General features: G+C 41.5%; 1 protein-coding gene across 1 annotated transcript in view; it reads right to left on the reverse strand.

The window, feature by feature from the left end:
- Nucleotides 1-2,871: 2,871 nt before the first annotated feature.
- Nucleotides 2,872-16,452, reverse strand: part of trappc9.L (trafficking protein particle complex subunit 9 L homeolog) — a gene marked incomplete at its 5' end in the record, with an annotated part of 331,258 nt that continues 317,677 nt past the window's right edge. The window contains 2 exon segments of the mRNA NM_001089879.1: nt 2,872-3,429; nt 4,776-4,999. Of these exon segments, the coding sequence (NP_001083348.1) occupies nt 3,250-3,429; nt 4,776-4,999 (404 nt within the window). The 3' untranslated portion in view covers nt 2,872-3,249.

The raw sequence follows: 16,452 nt of genomic DNA on the forward strand, positions 1-16,452 counted from the left end.
GGAAAGTCTTATTTTGATCATATATTTTACCCCCCCATTGCTCGTAACCTTGGGGCAATGATATTCGGGTGCACGGGTTATTAGTATAATGATCTATCATCGGATGGGTTCCCCGCGGGGAAGTGTCAGGATTGTAACTATTGTAACTATTGTATTCATTACTAAGCGTTGCGCTAATGAGGTCATTACAGGACACGGCCGATGGAATTAAGTGCTGCCACACATGACTGAACTGATAAGGATATTGCTCTCTCTTTTGTGCAGTTTAATAGAGTTAAATATGACACATCTAATAATGGACAGTATGGCGGCATATGAGACTCTTTAACCCAATTCCAGTACAAATTATCTTCATTCATTGCTACTTTTAGATTTATATTTAGAGATAGCACCATGCTTTGTTTATTTACAACCCATCCAGAGTCTGAAAACACAATGCATGGACCCCTGTGTTGTCATTTCCAACGTCCAATAATGAGCCATGCCCAATAACTTGTAGGCTTGAGCCCAATGAGTCCTCTAACGTCTTATAATAAGGCAGGAATAAATAACAAGCTGAAACTTACTTCCAAGCTTTTAGATGTTCCAAAGAAAGATGGGAAAGCTGTGTCCAATCTTCATCAGTAGGGTTATCGATGAGGTTAGTGGAACAAATATGGCGACCACAATCTTCAGTGATAGAGCGATCCTTGATCAGGGTCATTCTAATAAATGTATGTGGTTTTGTGCAACAAATAGGGCATTAGGGTGGACAATTGTTTAGAAAAGTTACCGTTTTGGGGTATCATTGTCCTTAGGAAAAAAAAACCCATCCCTTTCATGAAACAATCAATTGTGTGTCTATTCAGCATTTTCAGAACTAAATAAAATCTCCAGTCGCTTTAAACTGATCTCCAGGGATGACCTGGATCTACTGACAATGTAATATTTTCATTCAACGTGATCATGTACTATGTGCAGAACCAATTCTCCATGTATATGTATATGCATGATAGATCTTAGATTCTCTTAATTCATTTAATTGCAACCCCTCCACCCCCTTAACCAGAAAACCAAGAGTCTACTGCCTATACTATATTCTTTAGATTTCCTTATTCAGTTAATTGTAACCCTATCCACCATTTGAGCACAAGACCGAACCCCAACTGCATACTCCATATTCTTTCGATTTATTATTTATTTAATTGTATCCCACCTTAATAGCAGAAAATCAATACCCTACTGCATTCTCCATATCTTTTAAATTCCCTTATTAATTGAATTGCATCACTTCCACCCATCAAGCAGAAGACCTAAACCCAACTGCATACTCTATATTCTTCAGCTGAACTCGAGAATTTGCCATTGGTTTCATGTCTTTAATTTAGTGTTCTCTATATAAACCAATTACATTGTTGTTGTCCTTGGCTTTGTAGAGCACCTTTGGACTGGATTTTGCACTTTTTTTTCCAGGGCTGATCTAAATGGAACTGCACATAAAACAGCACATAGAAGACCATATGATAATGGTCTAATCAGTGTTGGACCGGCCCACCGGGATACCATGAAAACTCCCGGTGGGCAAAGGTGTCAGTGGGCCCTCCTGCTTCTAACCTTTTGGCCTATTTCATGGTCATTCTCTATTTATTTATGGGAATAAAGAGGCTTAATAATTGAAGAATAGAGAATAGTTTGTAGAGAAAAGAGACTAGGAGAATAAAGAGGGTGAGTGAGGAGAGGAGGTATAATAGTTTAGAAAGTGGGCCCTCAACCTAAGGTTTTCTGGTGGGCCCCCTGGAATCCCATTCCGACACTGGGTCTAATAAAATATGAATCGAGTTATCTAGTTGTCTAGAGTTATATAGAGGTTTAGAAGGAAACCACCTAAGCTTCTTCTCAAACAGTGAGAACGTCTTCTGTCCTGACTCACCCTCACATGTTCCTTATGTACAGTTGTCCAGCAAAAGCACTCACCCTTACAAAAATCACTGATACCTGCAACAAAGTTGCTAGGGCACCTGTTATGGTTTATCCCTTCACAGTAAAGAGAATATGAGCTGAAGCCAAGCCAAGACATACTTGGAATGCAAGTCAATGGGAGTCATTTCATCCTTTGGTTCCCCTATGGCAGGGATCCCCCAACCTTTTGAACCCGTGAGCAACATTCAGAAGTAAAAGTAGTTTGGGAGCAACACATGCATAACAAATGATCTTGGGGTGCCAAATAAGTGCTGTGATTGGCCATTTAGTAGCCCCTATGTGGATTGTCAACCTACATTGAGACTCTGTTTGGCAGTACACCTGTTTTTTATACAACCAAAACTTGTCTCCAAGACTGGAATTCAAAAATAAGCACCTGCTTTGAGGTCTGGGAGCAACATCCAAGGGGTTGGAGAGCAACATGTTACTCACGAGCTAATGGTTGGGGATCACTGGTCTATGGAATGATTCCACAAAATAGGTACCGGCATTCCCCAGACAAATTAATTCTCCCTCATATGGGAAATTACCATGTAACACAATAAACTGTATATAGAGCACATTGAGACTCTTCTGCCTTTCACATGGGAAATGAGAATATATTTTCAATTACAGCTTTCTATAAGCCAACTGAGCCTACGGCTGCTATTGCAGGAGTCGGACAGGCAGGGGTACAATAAACTAATGTAAAAAACATCCCATGAAAACTTCTAGGTTTCATTATTTCAAAATGTACAGAAATTGCACATATGCAATATATTACATTTATACGTAAAACCCGTCTGCTAGCAGCATCTCTATGGGACACTTACTTTAGTTGACCCAACGCTCTGGCAGTTCAAACACTCCCAGATCCACAGAGCGTCATGATTTGCCTATGTACATGTATTAAATGCTGAGCCAAGTCACATATACAGTACTGTAACTTTATTATCCCTGCCCATTCCATAGTAACATCATTCATTTCCCAAATGATCCCAACCCCAGATGATTAATTCAACAACACTACAAGGTTGACGTCAACCAGACTGTGATTGCTTAGCATTATCTACCATACAAAATCCCAATGTCCTTTTTTTTTGTTGAAGGAGAATATTTCCAATGAGTTGGGTTATTGTATAGTAAAGGAATAGGGTTGTGAAGTGGAAGTGCTAGGTGACGATCTAGAGGTTAAATAAAAAGTTTTAATCAGGCGGAAAGGCTCTATTGTTGGAGGGCGCAATATTTCTTCCATCAGTTTAGCAACAGGACTCCCAAAAAACATAAGAAAACAACGGCACCAGTAGGGTATCAGAATTTGGTTTCATTGAGGGTGTCTATGGCACGGATATGGACGCTGGGGAGGCAGAACCAAGACAAAGGGAGTTCTCTGTTGGAGTTATCGTCCTGAAATTTGATGTCCAGATAAAAATCTCCAGTGTAGAGGAAAAGCAGAGCTCCGAAGCACACAGAACGATCCATTGGCTGCACCTGAAGAGAGAAAGATCAGTATAAATCCATGAGTTAACCCAAATGATACTGTTTGGGGGCATGTCAAGGCTTAAACGGAAACTATAACAAGTGTTATAGTGCTATATTGTTTCCATACCCTATTGGTTTGCATTTAATGTCAAGGAGTTAAGAGTTTTCCAATAACCGTTAGGCTTGTCATTTTTACTTCCTGTTCTGCAGAGCTACTTCCTGTTCTAGTAGGAATTCTAATTTGCACATCAGCTGTAGAGGCATGGGCAATCATAAAGCAAAGTCTATGGGAAGTTTATTGTATTGGTGCCCAACTGCTACAACATGGGTGTCTGTATTTTGCAAACAAAGAAGCATCCGACACTCACAACTGTATTTCTCTGATGTGACCCTTGTGCAGCTCACTCCTTTGGAAAGCCTTTCTTAATTGATTAGAGGATAGAACACATAACCTTAACTACCTAATAAAGGCATTTTAGTTAATAGAGAAGACAATTTTGGGCCTTTGAGATGAATCTATTTTAGGAACCCTTCCAATTTGCAAACCATAGGCCAATCAATCTACTTTTCTCACTTAACTGATTACCCAATAACTCAACTGGGCCTGCTAGAGCCATCTTTAAGGTGCTTCAAGCAGAGCCCATTGGCTTGGGCCCCCCAAATAGCCCAAGAACAGCAGTTGTAGGTAGGAATATTGTGTGAAGGCCCAATTACACCACAGTAGCACCACAAGATACCAACAGTAGGATGAGATCGAACAAACAGGGCAAGATGGCAATGGTGGAGCAAGATGGCAGCAGTAGGGAACGATGGAAGTAGTAAGACAATATGGCAGAAGTAGGACAAGATGGAATCAGTAAGGTAAGATTGAAGCAGTAAGGTGAGGTGGAAGCAGTAGGCTAAGATAAAAACAGTAGGGCAAGATAGAAGCAATATGGCAAGATGGAAGCAGTACGCTAGGATGGAAGCAGTAGGCTAAAATGGAGACAGCAGGGCAAGATTGAAATAGTAGGTCAAGATGTAAACAGTAGGTCAAGATGGAAGCAGTAGGACAAGAAGGAAGCAGTAGGACAAGATGGAAGAAGTAGGCTAAGATGGAAGAAGTAGGCTAAGATGGAAGCAGTAGGTCAAGATGGAAGCAGTAGGCAAGATGGAAGCAGCAGGCTAAAATGGAAGCAGTGGGCTAAGATAGATGCCACAGGCTAAGATGGAGACAGTAGATAAGATGGAACCAGCAGAGCAAGATGAAAGCATTATGGCAGGATGAAAGCAGTAGGATAAGATGAAAGCAGTAGGACAAGATGAAAGCAGTAGGACAAGATGAAAGCAGTAGGGCAAGATGGAGAGATACTTACTGCTCCAATGTAGAACGTATTGGATCCCACAAATGTGACTATATCCTGCAGCTCATGGTTATGGACACCATTCTGATAGTCCTGGTAAGGAATGACTGTCAGAGCAAAGGGGCCGACCGCATTCTTGCTGCAGTTAGTCAGTCGCACCTCGAGGTGAATTGGATCCCCCACTTTGCAGTCGGCAATCGCATCGCAGTCACAGGGTTTCCCATCGACCAGCACATCTGTAACAACAAATAATGATATGATTAAGTACAACACCAACAGGGAGAGCAACCCCATCAGTTGGCCAATGAAAAGCCCAAACTCTGTGTGCCACGAGCCTTATAATATAATGACCATACTCATTACTCATATATAACCTTATGCAGGTTGAATGTCCCCATCAGGCTGTATGCACAACACATTTTCCTACATATAACAAACTGTAGGTTTGAAGGCACAAGAATTATTGCAGAATTATCCCCATTTTCATTTCGGTGCAACAAACTCATTTTAAATGACACAAAAAAAAATCAAAATGCTCATTTTCACGTCAACAAAAATCCTTCATTATTTATATGAGAAAAGTCTAGACGGTCTTTAAGCAAAAGCAAAAAATCAATTAATGATATCAATTTCTCCCGCGGAGGGTTCCGTAAGCTTCAGACTTGCCCAAAGTCGTACATTATGTTCCACCATGTAGAATTCATTAGTGGGGGCCGCAGCGAAGGAGCAGAAAGCACAATGAAATGCTTTTTAATAAAAAAAGGGAACAATTTAATGTTAATACACAACAGGCTGCTTATTTATTAGGAAAAGGGAACAAAACTTATCTAAGAAAAAAACAAAACTGATTGTCCGAGGGATGTTTAAAGGGAAAATGGTGGCACTTAAAAGTAATATATGGACCCCAGAGCTGGGTCCATTGGGCCCTCTCCCTTCTGCTCAGTCTGCTAAAACCCCTGCACCTCTCAGTCAAAAGGCAGCTCCTCAGATCAGCCCTGGACATGGGAATTTGGGGCCCACTGGGGCAGGGACACTAAGGGCCCCCATGGCAGCCACCAGGGCCCCCCTACTGACTTTCAACCCCCCATGCACTGGTTTATGTCTCCTACGCCACATTGCATGCATATTTGCTTTTTTTTTTTACAGGGGGCGGATGATTAGGGGAGCAGACCTGGGCCAGTGGGGGCCTATGAGGGCTGTGGCCCACCGGGTTTTTTCCAGGTGACCCTCCGGCCCAGTCCGACCCTGCCTCAGACCTCTCCTACTCAGCCCACAGTAATCCTTCTCCCACTCTCCACTAGCCTGCAATCTCAAGTTCTCCACCTCATCCATCCAGGCCCGGATTTGGGGAAAGGCCGCCTAGGCCCGGGCGGCAGGATTTTAGGGCAGCATGCTGCCCAACCACACCCACATTGGTTCAAAAACACTGGGGATGTGCTGGAGATACAATAATTTTTTTAATTTCCTTTGTGCCAATCCCCATTGCTCCTGTCCCCCTGGAGGGGACAGGGGCGACGAACAGTAGTGGGCCTAGGGGCGCCCACTATGTAAATCCGGCCTTGCATCCATCCCTCCAGTGATAATCCTCAAACTACAGTGCCCAAGGTATGTGCCTCTTCTGCCAACCCCAATTTCTGGCCCAGGTGGTACATGCTTTCAATCTGGTCTAAAAAATGATTCTCCTTTATTGGTGCACCTCAAAGAACCACTCAGGTCTGTGTCAAAATGAGTGGTGGGCATGTCCTCCCCATGAAGTTGTCTCCTCAAGTTTACAAGCTTGATGTGATTACTCACTTCCAAAATTCAATTGACGTACAGTGGTATCTTTTATATGAATTCCTACATCTACCTCCAAAGAAAGTAATTGAGAGAAAACTTGGAACCAAGAGCATGGGCAACTTTGACATCCAAAACATAAAAGAACCATGGAGCATGGAGTCCATCAGAACCTCACCAGATCTGCACAATTAAGGCTAGAAACACCACTTTTAAAAACTATTAACACAATTTGACACTTATGGGAGATTCCAGTGTAGCACAGAATATTTTGGGCCTTATCAACAAAACAGCTCATTGTGAAACAGCATCAATGCTTGGGCCCACAAGCTGATGGAGCTTCTCACTGTACATGAAAAGTATATACACACAAAAATATAAAACTGGAGATACACAACAGGACCCAAGTGGTGGATCGAGTCAGAATGATCTACTGTTTAACTGTTGGAATGGTTGGTTGGAATGTTAACATACAACATTTTGTTCTATTAAAATAAGAAGAGCTGGGAGGTAACTTCCTTCTTGACTAATATTTATTGATGCCAACTCATTTGTATTATAAAACACGCCTATTCTATCTAAGCCACGCCCTTTTTGGCCAGGTCGAGCCCCTGATTGACTGTTTTGAGAATTTAGGGTGCATTTCAATGGTTTCCAGTCGGAAAGTAAAATTGGGGTGCAGATCCTGAGAGTAGATGGGGCCGTAAGTAGAGATGCATCAAATCCTGGTTTTCAGGGTTTGGGTGAAACCTCGAATCCAGGGGTACGGATTCAGCCGAATAACGAACCAAATCTGAACCCCATTTCATCATCAGAAAAGCTGGTGCACGAGCGGAAATACCCGCACGCAATTTTGTTCCCAGTTATACAGGGTTCGGATTTGGTTTGGCCACACTCTTGAATTACCCAAATCTGAACCATGATAAAAATAGCTCAGACTTGGCCAAATCCAGTGAGTGAGAGGGAGTCATGGACAATTCTGTCCCAGATGATGATGATGATGATAAATGGGTGGAAACAGAGCCCCCAAATTTAGATACAAAAATGTTAATGAGGCATGTGCACCCTGTATCTCTCCTACTGCGGAACTGTAACTCCCTGGAATGTTTGGGTTTAACAGATAACCCCCAAATCAGTGAATTCACAAACTCATAGAATAACGTCTGCTTATTCCAAGGACACGTTCAGGTTAAGGAGACCCCCCCCCCAGAGGATGGAGACCCTCTAGGACCAGAAAAGAATAAATCCAGGTCTGCAATCCAATATGAACTGTGCTTATAACAGAAATAAATATTGATCGGAATCACAAGCATTCATGACAACGATCAATATCTAATGGAGGAGAATGGATAAACAGACGGATTCTCTTCTATCATCTCTGATCTCTGCTGACCCCCGAGCTCTTAGCGCAGCAATAAAACACAAATGGGGGGAGGGGAATCCCGTGGCGTCTTATCCCCCCGCGCTCAGTCTGTATCGACAGTGTGAAAGAGCCCAAGCCCTCGGGTGAGCAAGATTAGAACCAATAAAGGGAAATTTTAGAGAAAAAAATGTTTTGATTTTTTTTTATAAAAGGAATGACTAATAACTCAATTACTGGCACATTAACATTGTACTTGTGTAATAAGAGGTAAATCTCTTCTATAAGGAAAAGTAACGGAATAGTCTTTTCCTTTCTCCAAAGCAGAAGTCCTGTCCTGCTTTATGGCAGCTGAGATTCTAGCTATCTGTATAACAGAACATTCTGTCCCAGTGGCTGCACAGATCCTATCTGATCCCCATTGTAAGCAGCAGTCCTGTCCTGCTTTATGGCAGCTGAGATTCTATCTATCTGTATAACAGAACATTCTGTCCCAGTGGCTGCACAGATCCTATCTGATCCCCATTGTAAGCAACAGTCCTGTCCTGCTTTATGGCAGCTGAGATTCTAGCTATCTGTATAACAGAACATTCTGTCCCAGTGGCTGCACAGATCCTATCTGATCCCCATTGTAAGCAGCAGTCCTGTCCTGCTTTATGGCAGCTGAGATTCTAGCTATCTGTATAACAGTGAATCTGATACCCATTGTTACATCACTGTATGAGGATAAGGATTTGTGCAGGAGGCTTCAGGTGTCTTCTTTGTGTTTCTAGAGGAAACTGTGTTTATTTTGGTTTTCTTAGCAATTATTTTTTCTTGCTGAATTTCCTATTGATTTTTGGCTTTCGTTCTTAAAGGGGATCGAAGCCCAAAATATTGAAATTAATATCTCCAATTCTGGATGGTTTCAAAGTTATTTATAAATGTAATTGCAATTGAGCGCAGTTTCACTGTAGAAACAAGGCAGCAGAAGTCAATCTTCCATGTTTGAACGTGGGCTGCTCATCGGCTTCTGCTCCATCGTTGGGATGTGCGAGAGTTGGATGAGAATCGGAACAAAGCTCCTTGTCTGGATTAGTAAAGGGGACGTTTAAGGATCAATATTTGAGATGAAAATGAGTGTATTTGTATTGCTAAACTGGCCCACGGGGACTCCAGTCTGCTTGTAGCCTCTGGGCTATGACAGGGATGTTATTAAAACCAACACAACAATGGCTGAACATTATTGTCGCACAACAAAGCCTTCAGCAACAGCCATGCGAGTGTCACACACTAACAATCATCAGACTGCACTGCAGCAACAATACTGATTATAAATACAGAGTTAAAGGGGAACTGCACTCAGCTTTCTGCATAATGAAATTAAATTCTAAGCTAAAATGTGAAACTATGTATTTTGTCAACAATATGTGCTCTGTGCATCCGCATATAGTCCCACACCTTGTCAGTGCAGAGACACAGCGGAGTGGAGGGGAGACAAAGGCTTCTCTATGTTTGCAGAGAAAACACAGAAAGAGAGAAACCAAGGCTGCACCTTGAGTGGCATTAGCCTAAGGGAATCAATATGGCACCTCCCGCCTCCCATATGTATAAATACAAATATACAGAGAAGGAATGTTCTGGGCACACAATAAGCTATACCCTCATACTGTACTGTCTAAGGGAATCAATATGGCACCTCCTCCTCCCATATGTATAAATACAAATATACAGAGAAGGAATGTTCTGGGCACACAATAAGCTATACCCTCATACTGTACTGTCTAAGGGAATCAATATGGCACCTCCTCCTCCCATATGTATAAATACAAATATACAGAGAAGGAATGTTCTGGGCACACAATAAGCTATACCCTCATACTGTACTGTCTAAGGGAATCAATATGGCACCTCCTCCTCCCATATGTATAAATACAAATATACAGAGAAGGAATGTTCTGGGCACACAATAAGCTATACCCTCATACTGTACTGTCTAAGGGAATCAATATGGCACCTCCTCCTCCCATATGTATAAATACAAATATACAGAGAAGGAATGTTCTGGGCACACAATAAGCTATACCCTCATACTGTACTGTCTAAGGGAATCAATATGGCACCTCCCTCCTCCCATATGTATAAATACAAATATACAGAGAAGGAATGTTCTGGGCACACAATAAGCTATACCCTCATACTGTACTGTCTAAGGGAATCAATATGGCACCTCCTCCTCCCATATGTATAAATACAAATATACAGAGAAGGAATGTTCTGGGCACACAATAAGCTATACCCTCATACTGTACTGTCTAAGGGAACCAATATGGCACCTCCCTCCTCCCATATGTATAAATACAAATATACAGAGAAGGAATGTTCTGGGCACACAATAAGCTATACCCTCATACTGTACTGTCTAAGGGAATTAATATGGCACCTCCTCCCATATGTATAAATACAAATATACAGAGAAGGAATGTTCTGGGCACACAATAAGCTATACCCTCATACTGTACTGTCTAAGGGAATTAATATGGCACCTCCTCCCATATGTATAAATACAAATATACAGAGAAGGAATATTCTGGGCACACAATAAGCTATACCCTCATACTGTACTGTCTAAGGGAATCAATATGGCACCTCCCTCCTCCCATATGTATAAATACAAATATACAGAGAAGGAATGTTCTGGGCAGATAACAAGTTACACCCTCATTGCAATTAATTGCAATATATTCTCGGTCGTGGTAAGTCTATTAAGTGTTAGCTTGTCTGCCACAAACACTATATTACACGACTCCTGACACTCGTTCTAAAAATAGCAGTTGTTTGCCCAAGATTTTACATTCTTACTAGAAGTTGCTGTACACATTATTCTGCAGAATAACAACCTCCACTATTTTTAGACCCCTCGTTCGAGGACGAATGTAAATGGCAGGCAATTAGCGCCGCCGCGAGTCCCGGGTGCCGGAATTAAAGAGCGTATTTGAACCAGGAACCAATACCCATAATCCTTTCGGATGTGTCAATCAAACACAATATCTGCAGATAAATATAACACAGGTATAGGATCTGTTATCCTGAAACCCGTTATCGAGAAAGTTCTGAATTACCTAAAGGCCTTCAACCATAGAGTCCATTTCAATCAAATGATTTCCTTTTTTCTGTGTAATAATAAAACAGTAGCTTGTACTTGATCCCAACTAAGATATAATTAATCCTTATTGGAAGCAAAACCAGACTATTGGCTTTATTTAATGTTGATATGATTTTCTAGTAGACTTAAGGTATGAAGATCCACATTATAGAAAGATCTGTTATCTGGAAAATCCAAGGTCCTGAGCATTCTGGATAACAGGTCCCACACTTATACAGGTATGTCATCTGTTATCTGGAGACTCATCAGGTCTCCCATAGACTCTATTTTAATAAATTAATTCAAATGTTTAAAAATGATCTCCTTTTTCTGTGTAATAATAAAACAGGTATGAAGATTCAAATTATGGAAAGATCCGTTATACAGTACATAAAGCTCCAGGTCTTGAGATTTCTGGATAACAGGTCCAATACCTGGTTTTATAAATACCCTAACTTTTCCCTGGGGACCTCCTTAACTGTTACAATTACTTATTTGCTTATCGCAAAATTGTTACAAAAGTATTTTACCTGCTGCTGTGGCTGTTCTGGGCTCTCTGCCAAAAAACAGTTAAGTTAGAAAACTTTGTATCTTTTTCTGACTGTTCAATGCAGAGAATGTCAGGACCTTTCAGTACAAACTTTTTGAGCTGTCAAAAGTGAGACTGTCTTGTTGAAAATGGGACAGTTGGGAGGTGTGCTCCACCCTGTTTGTTGTAGTTCCGTATTGGTTTTAGGGAGTCTTAGCAGTCCCAAGCCATCCATAAAATTTGCCCATGGCTGTGAGGACATGGATACAATGTAATTCTCCTACCGCACACCTGTAGTTCACCAATCCTGCAAGCTGGTGGTGCGTTCCTTCCGTTGACCCGGCCGGGTCCCTTAGCAACCAAAGTGTAAAAGAAACGGATCCGCACACACTCCGATTAATGCAGTCGGGGAATATCCCCTTTTATTCAGCCACCAAACATCAACATTTCGGGGGGGAACAACTGTGTGCGGATCCGTTTCTTTTACACTTTGGTTGTGAGGACATGGAACCAGTAGTAGAACCACCAACTGCCAGGCACACAGGCCACCCATAATGCACTGCACCTACAGCCTTACTAAAGGGGTCGTTCACCTTTGGGTTAATTTCTAGTATGACCAGTTGGTCTTTGCTTTTTATTATTTGTGGTGTTTGAGTTTTTTTAGCTTTTTATTCAGCAGCTATCCAGTTTGCAATTTCAGCCATCTGGTTGCTAGGGTCCAAATTCCCCTAGCAACCATGCACTGATTTAAATAAGAGACTGGAATATGAATAGGAGAGACCTGAATAGAAAGATGATTAATAAAAAGCATCAATAACAATACATTTGTAGCCTTATAGAGCGTTTTTTATTTTAGATGGGGTCCCATTCGAGAGCTGGAAAGAGTCAGAAGGCAAAAATTATAAAAAAAAAAAAATAAAAGATGAAGGCAAATTTGCTTAGAATTGGCTATTCTATAACATACTAAAAGTTAACTTAAAGGTGAACTGCCCCTTAAATATCCATCTTGCTAAATAGCAGCAACGCAGTAATTAAAGTCCATTCAGTTCCATGGGACAGGTAATCAGATGTATGCTAATTATACAGCATAACGAGCCAATCACAAGTCATCGACATAATTCCTTAGTAGGACGACTTTTACTAAACGTCCTGTATCCCAAGTGTATTAGGGTGTCCGACACGCCCCCCTGTACCCACGTCCCACCTGCAGCAGCGAATATTCACTTCTTGTTTTTTATCTCACCTTGGCCAATGAAACTCTCGTTGCAAACGTAATTATAACCATAACGAGGGCTAAAATGAAACATTTCAGTACAATACAAATTTTGATTTGGTGTGAAATATTCCCCTAGATGATTCGAGGATCGTTAAGCAAAATGAATATTAATGATGGGTTAATTAGATGAGATTCTGATTTATCTGCTCATACATTGTCAGTAGTGATGGGCGAATAAATTCGCCTGGCACGAATTTGCGGCGTCAATTGCCGATTTTTTTCGTGAAAGCGTGCGAACTGTTCGATTTTGTTTTCGTGAAAACATTCTAATTGCTCTATTTTTAATTGAAAACTTTCGATTTGCTCGATTTTTTAAGTGAAAACATTCGAATTGCTCGATTTTTAAGTGAAAACTTTCGAATTGCTCGATTTTAGTGTAAACGTTCAAATTTCTTGATTTTCCCATGAAAACATTAGAATTGGTCAATTTTATAGTGAAAACGTTCGAATTGCTCGATTTTTTTTGTGAAAACTTTGAAATTGCTTGATTCTGTCGTGCAAACGTTCAAATTTCATGATTTTTTCTTCAACTATCCGATTTCAAGATTTTTCGCACATTTTTAGCCATTTCGCTAATTTGCTGGAAATTCGTGAATTTTTTGGCAAAATGGGAGAAATTCGCCTATCACTAATTGTCAGTTTGATAGGAGAAATAACAGTAACAGTACCCAGGAACATGTGGGTATTCTTCACTGTGTGGCAGAGGCAGGACAGACGTGAACAAGGATCTCAGATCCTATATAAGACACCCTATCACTGACCCTTATTCTGAATCCTTCTCCTCCTATGGTATTAGCAGCCAATCAAAGTCCATGGTTAGACAAAGTGTCAGCCAGTTAGATCATTTGATGCTCCCCAGCAATAACCAACCAGTAGCCAATCAGAACAATAGAAGGTTCATAGCAGAGCCTTCACCAATTTGTTGGATTTAAAGAACTAAAGCCACTTTCAGACAATGGGGCCCCTGCACAGGTTCCCCCTTAACAGCCACATGACCCAGACTCCAAAAGGGTCGGCAGTTTCCCCATCCTCAGTAGGATTAACTTCCGCCATATTCACTAGCATCTGATCCTTTCAGGAGCTCCATGGACAATCCCCAGTCTAGAGTATGAACCCCAGAAATGTCCTGTTGGGTTTGGTTTCCGTGTTCATGGTAGAGAACTGCAGCCATGGAGCCTCTTATATTATACGATGCAGTCAAACATGGTGGATGGCAACCACTCTACATTTCAAGCACAAATATATGGAAATTGGGGGCCCTTTCTAGTGTCTATTTTGGGTGGTCTCCCTCTTAAATCTCCAGCATTGGAGGCAGCTTGGAGACCCAGTGCACTATGGGAATACAGAAGCAGCAACCCAAGAGACCCTTCCTCATCCCACACCTGTCAAACCTCCAAAATTCTCTTTTTGCTATAAATTTCCTTAAAAAACATAAAAGTTACTTAAATTAAGAATATTTCCATTTTTCGCCTGGATCAGACCAATAAATACAGTGTGTAATCTCCACTAATGTGATGCCTCGATAAATGGAAGTATTTACCAACACTAAAAGTGCCGTGAATTACAGGAAGATGGCAGGAGCCAGATGATAAATGGACACAGTTACTGGCGGAAACCCGCTCCGAACTTCATTCTGCATCCAAAATCATATTAGTGCCAGATTTAGAGGCTTTAAATTATAATTGGGAGAGCAGGGCCAGCATTCATCACGTCGGCTTCACGGGGAGAAAAGGAAAAGTAGAAAAGAATAGAGTGTGCGACAGGTATTAAAAGGCCAAACCATTATGACATCACATGCAGAGTTAATGGCGGCTGCTGAATAATCGGCCCATCCAACCACACTAATATGATTTTGGATGACCAAAACCTTTGGGAGGTTGGCATTGCTGACAAAGGTTCCACCATCACATTCCACCACCATCACATGATTTGTCAGAAGTCTGAAGGCTCGGTTGCTTACAGTTACTGTCAGTGTCGGACTGGCCCCCCGGGATACCAGGAAAACTCCCGGTGGGCCCAGGTGTCAGTGGGCCCTCTTGCCTCTATCCATTTGGTCTATTTCATGGTCATTCCTTATTTATTTATGGGAAAAGAGGATTAATAATAGAAGAATAGAGTATAGATAAAAGACTAGGAGAATAAAGAGGTTGAGTGAGGCGAGGAGAAATAAGAGTTTGGAAAGTGGGCCCATGGTCTAAGGTTTTCTGGTGGGCCCCTGGCATCCCAGTCCGACACTGGTTACTGTACTGGGATAAATATGCCCATGGTTAAATGGGCATATTAAAAACATAATTTAAGCTTTTTGAAAAGTAAACATAATTTCAAGCAACTTTGCAATATACATCAATTAAAAAATATGCAGCCTTTTCATTATAAAAAATATGCAGACTTTTCATGATTTTTAATGGTTTCTGACAGTTCCCTGAGCCCAGCCCCCTGCTCTCCTGCTGATTTGTCTGACTACTTTGATGAGCTGACTGACTACTGTTACTTTGTATCAACAGCCGTCTGTCCTCAGCCTGCATCCTCCAAACCCCACAATTCCCTGCACATGTGATTTCAATAAGGAAAGAAACATCCCAGTGCAATGCATTGTGGGTTATGTAGTTCCTGCATGCTGTCTGTAAGCTGTGGAGAAGTTGTTACAATTTGTAACATCAGTGTTTAGTCCCTCCTTCCCTGCCAGGATTTCAAATGATGCAGAAAGAGAAGGACTGTTACACAGCTGGATTTCAGCATAGAAAATGACATTTATTCATAATTTTTGAAGAAACAGGTAACTGTGATGGGTATATTAGGGGTTTCTGTCTTTTGTGGGACCTCTTTATCAAATTTTGGTTTGGAAGCCAGAGTTTCCCTTTAATAAATGGGTTCCTCTGAGTTTAGGAGATCAATATGACCCTCCCTATGTCCGAATACGAAGGGCACAAGGTAGAAGTCACTTACTCCTAACTGAAGGGTCACCCATCACCCTGTTTGTTGGCATCTTGCCTGATGCTTATGAGTAATCAATATCAGATCAGATCAATATCAGACTCAAGTGGAGTTGATCATTCGTAAGAGAAAGCAATTTGGATCGTGTGGCCAGCCAGTGACTAGTCAAGGTGAACCATCCCACACGCTTGTGCAATGTTTTTTGAAGAACACACAATCTACTGTCTGGTCTCAAGGCAAAATGAGTGGATTATCAAGTCCAACTTGATCGTTCCAAGAATATCAAGGGCCCAGTAGGGTCACCTGACTGATATACAGTCTGAATATTGTACACCCAAGTGCAAGACAAAACAAAAGGTTTCTGGGTCCTTAAATATATTTGTAGGGCATGAAGGAGCCTAAAGGAAAATACCTGGAGCTCCATTTCCTAAGCACATCAAATTCCCAGGCAGTGAAATATTAAACTATGTGGAATCTCTCAGTATGACTAGTGTGAAGGTTGAGTAACCGTGGTGTCCACTGAATGCAGAATAACGTGTGATATTTTCATGACATGTTTGTATGAGAGCGTGTGTGCCTCCAGGTGAGCTGCTCTTCACAGGGTACAAGAAGATAGCCAGATCCATCCAGTAACGTGGCAACAGGAGCTTGGGAAATGTCAGGCCGGCAGACACCTTGTTATCTGGAAAT

This window comes from Xenopus laevis, chromosome 6L (genome assembly GCF_017654675.1).
Source record: "Xenopus laevis strain J_2021 chromosome 6L, Xenopus_laevis_v10.1, whole genome shotgun sequence".
Classification (NCBI taxonomy): Eukaryota; Metazoa; Chordata; class Amphibia; order Anura; family Pipidae; genus Xenopus; species Xenopus laevis.